This window comes from Procambarus clarkii, chromosome 43 (assembly GCF_040958095.1).
Source record: "Procambarus clarkii isolate CNS0578487 chromosome 43, FALCON_Pclarkii_2.0, whole genome shotgun sequence".
NCBI lineage: Eukaryota > Metazoa > Arthropoda > Malacostraca > Decapoda > Cambaridae > Procambarus > Procambarus clarkii.
Window position 1 is genome coordinate 32,791,338 of NC_091192.1, and position 12,193 is coordinate 32,803,530.

At 40.4% G+C, this 12,193-nt stretch overlaps 1 protein-coding gene across 1 annotated transcript in view; it reads left to right on the forward strand.

Moving 5' to 3' along the window:
• Nucleotides 1-4,467: 4,467 nt before the first annotated feature.
• Nucleotides 4,468-12,193, forward strand: part of LOC123755934 (transmembrane protein 209) — a 29,782-nt gene continuing 22,056 nt past the window's right edge. The window contains exons 1-5 of the mRNA XM_045738904.2: nt 4,468-4,645; nt 5,957-6,102; nt 7,373-7,554; nt 7,936-8,160; nt 9,199-9,308. Coding sequence (XP_045594860.2) covers nt 5,978-6,102; nt 7,373-7,554; nt 7,936-8,160; nt 9,199-9,308 — 642 coding nt within the window. The 5' untranslated portion in view covers nt 4,468-4,645; nt 5,957-5,977. The remainder of the gene's footprint in view (nt 4,646-5,956; nt 6,103-7,372; nt 7,555-7,935; nt 8,161-9,198; nt 9,309-12,193) is intronic.

The following is a 12,193-nucleotide window of genomic DNA, read 5'->3' on the forward strand; positions in this document are numbered from 1 at the left end:
GTTCTCCTTCCTAGTTGGTTCTACTATTTGCTGGTTTAAGGCAAACCTGTTGCACATCCGTAGCAGGTCATTTGCATGTGCCTGTTCATTTAGGCTACTTCCCGGTATTCTTTCTGATATTACTGTATTAGCCAGGTGCTTCCATTTCAGGTGCCGTAGGTTGAAATCCCCCAAGCAGGATGATATTCGGAGCTGGATTTGTGAGGTTTTCCAAGCAGTGTTCTATTTTCATTAGTTGGTCTTTAAACTGCTGAGGGTTTGCCTCCGGTGACTTATATACAAGGACAATAACTACATTTAAAATCTCTATTTTGATTATCAGCACTTCCACCATATCATTTGAGGTGTTTAGCAGCTCAGTACAGATGAGTGTGTCTTTGATGTAGAGGCTGACCCCACCCTGAAGCCGGTGTTTCCTATCACATCTGAAATGATTATACTCCGAGATCCATATTTCACCATCATGGTAGTCCTTTGTGTGGGTTTCTGTTAGGGCTGCAAACACTGCATTTGCCTCATGAAGGAGACCATCTATAAAGTGAACTTTGTTGGATTTGCGTGTTTTTATACCCTGGATGTTGGCAAATATAAATGATGTTATCGTGTTAGTGGAAGTGCTGGAAGCCTTACTTGGTGTTAATATCTGAGGCTCTGGTAAGGAGGCCACTGTGTTTGCGTCCAGGGTGTGTCGTTTTGGAAGTGATTCGTCCAGTTTTGGTAGTAGGACGGGTGTTGTCTGGTGTAGTACCTGTGTGCTTGTTGATAATATTTATTCCAGTCTTGTGGGTATCTCCCTTCCCCTCTGTAATCCTGTAGTGGTTCCATCTGACTGTTCCTCTCTCTTATATTTACTACTCTGTTTCTGCCTTCCTCTAAAAAATTTCCAGCAGTGTCATATTGATCTTCCCGTCTATAACGCTCTGTACCTCTCACATGGAATTCCGGACACTGAAGATTGTAGCATTTTTTGTCACTAATTGAAAATTGACATAATTTAGGGTGGAAGTATCTACACCCTGTTCCAAAACGGCATGTACCCCTCTCCAACATGTTCCTGCATTTTCGAGGATGCAGAAAATGGCATTTTGCTCCTAATTTTCCATATTTGCATATTCCTTTAGCGTAGAATTTGCAAATGTGTTCCGGTTTTGCATTTTTCAAGGTATTTATATCTGTGACTGTCTTGTCTACCTCTTTATTGGAGCCATCTCCGTTTTTCGTCCCAATTGCTTCATCTATGCACTCTGTCTCACTGTTGCTCCCATCGTTTATATTATCTGGCTCTGCAATATTGCTGTTATTTTGTACCACAATAGTCTCCTCCTCCACACTACTGCTGCGGTTCTCTAAACTATCTGTTCCTGAGTTTTGGTCGTTATCCAATGTTGTCTTTTCCCAGTCCGCATATATCACTGGTAGCCTGTCTGTGAATGATAATCTCTGACTCGGGAATGTTTTTCATCAGTTTAGTTATGTTCTCTAACATTAATCTGTCATCTTTGCAAACCCAGTAAATTCCTTGCCTTTTTATGCATCCTGGAGCTAATTCTGTACAGCCTAGGTGAAATCTTATGTTACAAATGCAGCACGTTACGCCTGCATTACGTCTTCCCAGTACTCCCGAACACTCGCCACACCTCTCCATTGTCTGATGTATTGTGTTGTATTTGAGGTTCACTGTGTGGATCACTTGTTGATGTCAGTCCTTTTAACTCTTTATAAAATTATATGTATATATATTTATATGTTTAATATTTATAATATTATATGTATACCTGTTACGGCCCTCTTGGGTCGCAACTGGGTTCTTTCTCTGATGTTAGTAGAGTTTGGGTATCCGGCCCCAAGCTAGTAGTGGCTTTCAAGGGGTGCGTTCCGTAACGCAAGTAAATTAAAGGGGAAGGGATAAAACTGCACTTAAACTTAATATATAATTACCATCACCAATAAATAAATATATAAATTATCACGGGGGGGGGGGGGGGGGTATAAACACTATAATATACAATATGGCCTTCCTCTGAAGACGCGGAGTGTTCCACGATGCTCAACGATGCTTAGCCCTTGGTCCTCTTGTGGCCTCACGATGAATCCTTAGATTCTCCTAGCGAGTCTACCCCGGCCACAGGCCAGCCAAATCACAGTCCCACTGGGTGCACCGTCGTGGAGGCCGTCAACCACAAATCCAGCCTGTAGCTGGCAGGTTCCAATCAGCAACGCTGCGTAGGCCACTCCACGACCGATACTAGGGTTGCGAGCCCTAGGCAGGAGCCTCGTGTGATTCCACAGATCACTCTCCTCACCACAACACCCCAGTGGCTAGTCTTCTCCACTAGTCAGCCCCGGGTACGACAATCCCTGGTTCTGCCACTTCACAGGCAGGCTAACACAACAGTGTTCATCCGGGGGGAGGGGGGGGGGTGACTCACAGCTTCAGCAGCAAATGCGTGGAGGTTCTACGGCTGCCTTGGGTAGACTGATCCAACTTCCATTACAGCAGTCCCAGGTCGACTCTGTAATCAGACACGTCATCAGTACTAGTTACACTCTAGGGCACCTCACTTACAGGCTTAGATGCAAACGCCCACCTATCCACTCCATAGATGGCGTTGCTGTCCAAGCACTACCTCCCCAGAGGTCAGCAGCGGCTACGTCACGAGCTGATTAGGACGGGAAACTAGCCCTTGTGGCCAGTATATCTCGTCCTCACTAGATGGCGTCGTCCATTTGGAGGGGGTTTCGGGAGCTGACCCACAGATGGCGCGGTCGTCACTGCTCCGTGCTCGGACGCTGGGCTCGGGTCCGTAACAATACCGTATATTTGTAATATTATGCATGTTATTTTGTTCAAACTTTATGGCAGGTACTTAGCGTAGGGTAGCGAACATCTAGAAGTCTGCTGATTTTATTGGATGAACGTTCGCATAGCAACACATATTGCTATACCAGCGTTCCTGTCTTCTTTAGTGGCATCTGACAATCTGGTGAAGGAAATCCTACCAGAGTACCTAGTTCAACAGGCAGGGGTACATGATCCCAGGAGATAGTATGCACATCTTGCATACTATCATGCAAGATGTGTGGCTCCTCTTGCATGATAGTATGATGATAGATGGAATTACTGGTGTCAATTTCACTTTGCCTCAGATCTACAAGATCTTGTTGAAGTTCTCGGTGTACTGCTGCTCTCAGATTGCTCATTGACAATCCAAGGTTACACTCAACGGCTCCTTTAAAGGCAGATTCTTTGGCTAACTTATCAGCTCTATCATGCATTCGGAGGCCAACATGAGATGGAGACCACATGAAATGGACTCTGTTACCATCCTTAAAAATTTTGTTGTATTTGTGTCTAGCTTCGGACACGAGCATGTTACAGTTATGTCTTAAAGAGTTGAGAGCATTTAAGGATGATAAGGAGTCACTTACAATTAATGTATCAAGTTTGGAGACTTGTGCACATTTCAGTGCAAGGAGCAAGGCAAATAATTCGGTCTGAAGAGTAGAGGCCCAGTTGTTTATACGGACTCCCCACTCAAAGTACAAGCCATCGCCCATTGTCAGGACAACTGCACTTCCAGCTGCACCCGTGGTGCGGTGTAGACTACTCTGTCTAGACGTCTGAGCACTGGTTGTTGTTGCTCTTGTAATTTCTCTATTCTTGAACATGCGGACGTTGCATAGTTGAACAGGTGATGATGGAATAGGCTTAATCTCCTTCTCTAGGGAGATTCTCGTGACAGTATTGTGTCAATTTTTATTATTTTTTTTTTTTAAATTTTGCCCCGAGGGGCGAGTTTATTGGGCAGCGCCACTACCTTAGTTTAGTTGGGTTCGAGATCGACCACAAGTACAGTTTCTAAATTAAGCAGCTGTCATATGTGGAGAGCTAGTGTCATAATTTATATGTTTGTCCTGCACTCCGCCCCCCATCCAGTGGGCAGCGGTGGATAGGTTACAATCACTTAGTTACTACCTACAGTTAGCAAACTGGGGATATTTGGCTAAAAAATCTGGTAGCAGATCATTTTGAATGAATTATTTACATCTCCAGAACATTTGTTATAGAATTATCTCTGAATTCACGTATCTTTTCGCACTCGAGATGGAGTAGTATGTAACTGTAAACATTTTTTGTTAATTTTGCTAGAAATTACCTACTTAAAATTACCTTTTCAAATTCAAATTCAATTCAAATTCAAATGTTTATTCAGGTAAAGTACATACATATAGGGTGTGATACAAATACTGATGAATTTATAGATAGAGCTAGTACATACAATGCATACCTGTGCAAAAGTAAAGTACATAAATATTATATTAAGGACCTGCCCGAAACGCTATGCGTGCTAGTGGCTTTACAAGAATGTAAAATCATCATTGCTATGTACCTTCGTAACCCCAAGGTACTTTCTTGTATATAAATATATAAATGAATAAATAAATAAATTGGGGCGGCGGATCGGTGGAGTTAGCGACTTAGTGTGAGTGTACAAACAACGTGGCGGCGGTGGTGGCGGGTGTTTACAGGAGCTGGAGGCTGACCAAGGCACTCTGACACTCAGCCTCGACCTCACACTCGCCTCCACACACCACCTCTCACTCTCACCTGCAAGAGGGAGTCTCCACTTCTTTCGTCTCACACGTAATTTAAAAATTGACAAAAATTACAAGAATAGTTTGAATAGGGAAGATGAAAGGGCATCACAACATAATGTTGCCACCTCCGTCGCTTTTGAATTAACTATTTAGTTTGTATTTACTCGTGTATAAGGTGCTTTGGGCTGTATTAGTAGAGATTTTGGTGCATAAATAATACAGCTTCAAACCACTAACATGCACAGCTTTATGGGTCGTAGACCCTATTAATTTGTTTAGTTTAATTTAAACTTCGTTCTGTTTTTGTTTTGTTTTGTTTTTTTTATTTATATTACACGAGTTCTTACATTCATGTAAAGCCACCAGCACGTGTAACTTTTCGGGCAAGTCCTTAATCCTAATTTTCCCTGGAATATGACCCGCCAAATTCTTTAACAGCCAGGAACCCACTCACTGCTGGGTGAACAGAGGCTACAGTTAGAGATTGGTGCCCAGTAACAAACCAAACAAGCTTCACTACCACTAGAGGATTTCTACTGAAATCACAGAAAGTTTGGAGGCCCTACTGAAGCCAAGTTTTTATGTATAACCCACAAGGGCTGTGACCCACTCATAGTCCTAGTGGATTTTCTCATTGATATATATCACAATAATTAATGTAATTTGTGTTTCTGAAGTTGGGACGTAAGGTATGGGACCACTCTGCTCTTCCACCCGAGAACTTGTGGGCCATACTCTGCCCGAAACGCTTTGCGTAATAGTGGCTTTAGGCATTGTATGTACTAGCTCCATCTATAAATCGATCAAATTATGTAAAATCTCTTGTATGTATGTACCTTACCTGAATAAACATTTTATTTTTATTTTTTATTTTATATGTAAACGGACTGGCTTCAGACTAGCCGTGATTTTAGTAGAAATCCGGTTACATGACTCGCAAGTTTTCGGTGGTCTAGTGGTAGAGTACATGACTAGCAATATCGTGGTCATAAGTACTAGTTTGCTAGTACGTGTACGACATTGCTAGTATGTGGACTAGCAATGTCGTGCCCACCTCATAGTCCTGGTGGATTTTCTCAAGTCACTTAATGTTATTCATTATATTTATTTTACTCCTATTAGGCCCCACTTCTACTGTACTATAGGATGGACATAAATTCGCTTGAATGTACACAAAGAAGGATGACAGTGCCAAGAACAAGGAGCCTCCCTTATGATTATATTATCATTAAAAAAAACTTTATTTGTTCTGGAAATGGAAAGTGAAGGCTCTGGATTGTCTGTCCAGCCACAACTAATGATTTCTATAAATCGGTTATTAGTAAAGCTTCTCAATGTAAATCTGCATTATTTCCAGGTGTTGTCGGGTAATGGAGTAATGGCACAGGTGTCTACCCTAGTTCAAGAAGTCCTCTCCCGCAAATCTGCCGGGCAGACCATTACCTCATGCAAGAAATGGGCTGCATTCATTGTTTTATTCATTGCTGTGCTAGTACATGACCTGTGAGTTTTCTTCTAATTTTGTGATGAATCTGATGATGAATATAAGTTAATACTGTATTGGCAAGTACATAGCATCCAGAGCCTTAAATAGTGTTTAGCTTGGATTATTACCATTTGTTCCGGTACAACAGGCTTGTGTATGGAAGGGAAAAAAGTTTCTGAAGTAAAGAGAGAAAAGTTGCAACTATAAATTAATGAACAAAATAGTTTGAAACAGAAAAAAAAATAATATAAAATATATCACTAGAAAAAAATTAAAATTACCCTAATATTTTATGGATAAAAATTGAAAATGCACAGCAGTGTAATATAATACAGTAAAATGTTTATAATGTGCAGAGCTCTCTTTTGACTGGTAGGATGAGGCTCGGTAGTTGCCGGCCTTATATGTGGAATTATTAGAATTTACCACCTTTTGATTCATTATTCTGAATCATAAAGAAAAATACCTCCTGTGAAATTTTTAAATAATAATAAACAATATAAATGTGCCTTTAAATATACATGAACTAACTACTGTACCATTTTTGTGGTTTTCATAAAATAAATTTCTTTCAGAATCTTGTACAGTAGACTACAGTATATTCTTTTCTATATGCAATACTGATTAAGGATAATGTGTCAAAAATTATTGTTAAATGATACATCACACTTCATTAATGCATATAAAGCCAGTTCCTACTGTAAGTGCAATGTGGTACTGTACATTGTAATAAACTATAGTGCCATGGGTACATATAGTACTTGTATACAGTAATGTAAACAGCATATACAGTACACAGCATATACAGTATTAGAGGGAGCCGGTCGGCCGAGCGGACAGCACACTGGACTTGTGATCCTGTGGTCCTGGGTTCGATCCCAGGCGCCGGCGAGAAACAATGGGCAGAGTTTCTTTCACCCTATGCCCCTGTTACCTAGCAGTAAAATAGGCACCTGGGTGTTAGTCAGCTGTCATGGGCTGCTTCCTGCGGGTGGAGGCCTGGTCGAGGACCGAGCCGCGGGGACACCTAAAGCCCCGAAATCATCTCGAGATATCTCAAGCTATGTGAAAGATGCAACTCTTTATCCTAACCAGAAATATATAAACTCAAGACAACCCACCGAGTCCTTCAAGGCTGATTAAAAGAAAACATGAATCATGCAGTGCTTTAATATTTATGAATAGGTCATATTTTTAACGGATTGGTAAATTGTTAAGAAATGAGAGGTATTAGGCGAGAGGATGAGTTGGCAGTACAGTAATGTAATGAATGGTGCTTGTCTTCAGGAAAGACGGTGGGAACCTGAGTGGTCGGAGCAAGTTGTGGTGGTGGACATGCCTGGTCCTCTGTGTCGTAGCAACTGCTGCCTTAGTCAAGCTCACCTTAAGCTATGCAATAAACTTTTTCATGCTTAGTACCATAGAAGTGAATGACAAGCAACGGTCCCTTCTCTCTATAAATGAAACAGGTATATACCATTTGATGTTATGTTTTATAATAATGTTAGCTTATGTTAATATTAATTTGTTATGGCAAATAGGATCCATTGTTTTAACATTAACTTTAAGCTTGTTTTCTTGCAAAAAAGAGCATGGAAATGGGGAAGTTGCACTTTGAAATCACTTGCAATAAGTATACTGTATTATAAAAAAAATCTTCGAAATATCCTTGTATAATAGGTGTCTCCTATGGCAGCAAATTTGTGGTTGATTTTGTATCTTTGGAACAAACATGGAGGATTAAGCATAATCTCAACTATTCCTCAACATACTTAATATTCATAAATATTAAATACTGTAAGTACAGTATTAAATTGACATTGGGCTTATGTCAATAAATTCCTTTTTAGATGTTGGATTTAAACCAGCAACACCCAAGAAATTGAACTCCACACCAGTTGCTAACAAGTCAGTCTCTCTCTCGTCTTTGTTCAATGCTACATTACGTGGCTCATCGCCCATGAGCCCCCCAACAGCTGTCTCGCCTGTTAATATGTCTACGGCGTCTTGGGGAAACCTCTCCTGTCAGGGCTCCCCAGCCATGCAGAGTCCAGGATCATCTGTTGATAGTCCAGGTAAATCGTGATAATTATGTGTGTTGTTTATTTAAAAAAAAATTTGTTTTTGTCAATTTGGTAGAGATCATTTTTCTGTTTTTTATTAATATAATTGCTGGCTCTGTGATGCCAGATATACAGATAGGTTTTATTTATAACAACTTATAGTGTATCTACAAATATTACATTTTTCAGCTAAATTTTAATAATAAAAGTCTTTTATGTATGACAGTATAAATGGTACAACATACTCATTAACAAGATAAAAATGTTACCTGAACTTGTAATATAAAGGGGGAAAATTGTCCATGAATTCTAACAAATTCGGTATTTTAGAAGAAACACTAAATTTTGTTTCAGTGGGAAACAATCCAAGAAAATTACCTTTTGGATTATATTTATTAAATTATGTGCTATTCAAATACAACCAATATAATGTAGAGTGCCTTATGGCTCTAAGAAGAATTCAACATCCTGTACATTGTTATAAGGGCAGGAATGTAGGAGGTAACAAAAGTTTCTAGAATAAAAACCAATGTATAGTGAAGCCTGTACTGTACATTGCTACCAAGTATGCATAGTTTTGTGTAACTGGTTTAAAATTGCATGTTAAGCCTGATACTTTTGGTTATAATTAGAATAGTTCTAGTGAAATATTCTGCTGGATAAGGGTGGGTGTAGGCTGAAAGGAGAAATGTTTTTGATTGTCACTACTACTTCTTGGCAACACATGCGTACTGAGTTGTATATATTTGTAGTTTTCAAGTTGTTGATTATGGTAAGATAACATTACAGTTCAGTATACAGAAGATTGTCTGAAAAAGTGAACAATATCACTTATTGCAATAAAGAAGAATTTTGTGTTGGTGACGAAGTGTCTACTTTCATGGCCAAAGGGTTAAGAAAGGATGATTTTGTTGAATAAATAAAATATGTATAGGTTTTAAACTGAGTTGACATTAACAACAACAACAATAAGAATAATCTGAAGAAGAAGAAGAATGTTATAAACTTGTCATCTTTACCTTAGTAACTAACTTTGAATCATTTTAACAGGTCTGAACTTCAGCTTGACAAGCAGCAGCGGTGGATCTGTTACGGCTAACTCTTGGGCATATCATTGCAACCAGTCATCTTTACTGAATTCTTCCTATAACATTATGAATGTGAGATAAAACTAAATTTTTTTATATCGTCTTGATTCCATTTTTGTGACTACAGTACCTATAAGAGCTCGGTAATCCCAATTTCGGTAACCTGAATCAATTTATGTTCGAGTAATTAAGTACACAGTGAGTGTTTTGAATTTTGTGGTGCAAAAACTTGCAAATTTGTTCATTTTTAGACATTCCTGGTAAGAATTTTTTTTAAGTCAAATGTTTGGCTAACTCAAATGGGGGTGGGCCCCATGTGATTAGGATTACTGAGCATAGCTAGTACAATACTATAATTGCGTAACAATCTTTTAGAAAGTTGCCCACCTTCAGTGATTTATAGTTTTAGCATTCACCTAAAATATAATGCATACACAACAGAAATGTTAATGCTACTTTGCATGTGAAATCAATTTTTAAATATTGGAATAAATATGCGTACAATGGAAATTTAATTGGGAATCCTTATTAGGTGTCAAAATGCCTTGTTGCTTTAAAATATAATTGGAGCATAATAAATATTAAATAATAACAAATAAAATATCACTTGCCCATTCAAAATGTCATTGACAATGTTATGTATGGATAAACAAGAACTACCACACTCCATCAGTCATCCACAGTCATCCACTGCTTCCTAAGACCAGGTGGAGAATGCTGCTCATGAATTATATTCATTACATTATCTCTCCATGCAATCACTTATATCCAGCCTTGTTCGTTACCCCTATCCTGTGTATTGTCTACACTCTCCTTGCCCCCTCACTCATTCACTCACTGTATTTACCCATCTTCTTCATGGCCTTCCTCTTCTCCTACCTTCAAATTCACTTAAATGCACTCCCTTCATTAGTCTAGTATTATCCATTCATTTAGCATGCCCACACCATCTCTGCTCTCCTCAATCTTGCAGTTTACAGATTTTTCTGAAGGGAGCCCCTTTGGCTTCCTGGAGCTATTGGGCTAATATGCAATTCATTAGACCACGGCATTACTCATAGGAGTTCAGCCTACCGGGGACCGCGAGCCAGAACCTGGCCCCCCTCAGAGAGGCACAGGAGCAATGGTCCTGGAAAACCCCCCCTGTGGTTGGGGATTTTCTTTGTCATTGACCAGGGTTAGGCACCCAGAAAGGTAGGCATAACAAAACAGACCCCACGTGGTAAGAAAATTGCAACCGAAAACCAAACAGAGGCAGGGGGAAGGGGGGGAGCCCCCCGTGCTGGTGACCCAGCCTTTCCAGTTCGTTGGCTGATGCAAACCAGGGCTGTCTTCATCTCTGGCCTCGATTTCCTACACAGTGTTTTGCCTTAGTGGTGTCCTCTGCTGTTCGTGGTTTGGTGTTGTGGCCAGGTGTACCTGAAGTGTACCGGGGCTGCATGCACTTAGGGCAGCTTCCCCTAAGTGCCCTATGAGTACTACCCTTGCATATTAGGGTTCTCTTCCCTGGTGCATTTGGGACGCCATTTCTGTAGGGGTTCTTGCTGCCCGGCATCTACCCTGCTCTTGGGGTCAGCTGGGGTTTTGTGGTTCTTGTTTGGCCTTTGGTAGGACTTGGTATTGTTGCTGATTGTATTGCTGTACTGTACTGTATATATATTGTAAAGGTGTTTCACAGCCAGCCTACCTACGCAGCGTCCAGTTCCTGTTTCCTCTGGGGACGTTGTACTTTTGCGGGTTTTTTATTTTCTTTTTTTATGCTTTGCCTGGTATGGCTATTGGACCACTTATAATAATTTGGTGGCCTTCTGCTAGGCCCCCGTGATTGTACACATCACAGGGGTTTCAGTTTTGATCTTCCCCCCTTGTTAGCTTTGGGTCCCGGTTACCTTACCTTGAGGTTACCCATGGAATGATTTCGGGGCTTAACCTGAGGGGAAATCTAGCTCTAGTAAATAATAATGTTAAATGTTTCGAAGGACCATTCTTAATATTGAAAAATTACAGAACCATTGCCTATGGATCTCTTTTTTTATTAAATGCAAAATTGAAATTGAATAAATCTTACTAAATGAAATGTAAATTTATATTAATTCTAGAGCTATCTCCATACACAATCTTTGGGGGGGGGGGGGTAAATTTATATAGTATGCATATACATATGGTTAAAGTATTAACATTATTTTGCGTGAGCGCTGCAGACTTTGACGTCATGGGGCTAATGGTGCGGGCGAGCGTGCGACGACGCCTAAGCGTGTATACTCGTTTCAGTTTTCTCGCCTTAATTCTCATGCTACATCGTTCGTTTTGGTATCATCGTGTTCGCAATTAACACTATCGCGCATCCCACGAGTGCGCCGCAAACTTTGACATCATGGAGCCAATGTTGTGGGCGAGCGTCGGCGACGCCTAAATGTGTATACTCGTTTCAGTTTTCTCACCTTAATTCTCGTGCTACATCGTTCGTTTTGGTATCATTGTGTTCGCAATTAAATTCCCTGCAGATGTATATGCATATAATGTACACAAGCCTGGCGAGACTCCCCACAGCAAAGCCTAAAGGCGGAAAAGTTACCCGTGAGCGCATAAAATTAGTAAAATGTTTATACTCGTTTCAGTTTTCTCACCTTAATTCTCGTGCTACGTTGCTCGTTTTGGTATCATTGTGTTTGCAAATGAATTCCCTACAGGTGTATATGAATATAATGTACAAAAGCCTGGCATGCCTCCCCTCAGGAAAGCCTAAAGTTACCCGTAAACAAGCACCAATTTGTGCTCGTTTACGAGCAACCGGCAGGAATAAAAGAGAAGGTGCTCCAGTGGATAAGGGAGTACTTAAGCAACAGGAAACAGCAAGTAACAGTGAGGGGGGGAGACATCAGAGTGGCGAGATGTCGCCAGCGGAGTCCCACAGGGCTTAGTACTTGGACCCATCCTGTTTCAAATATATGTAAATG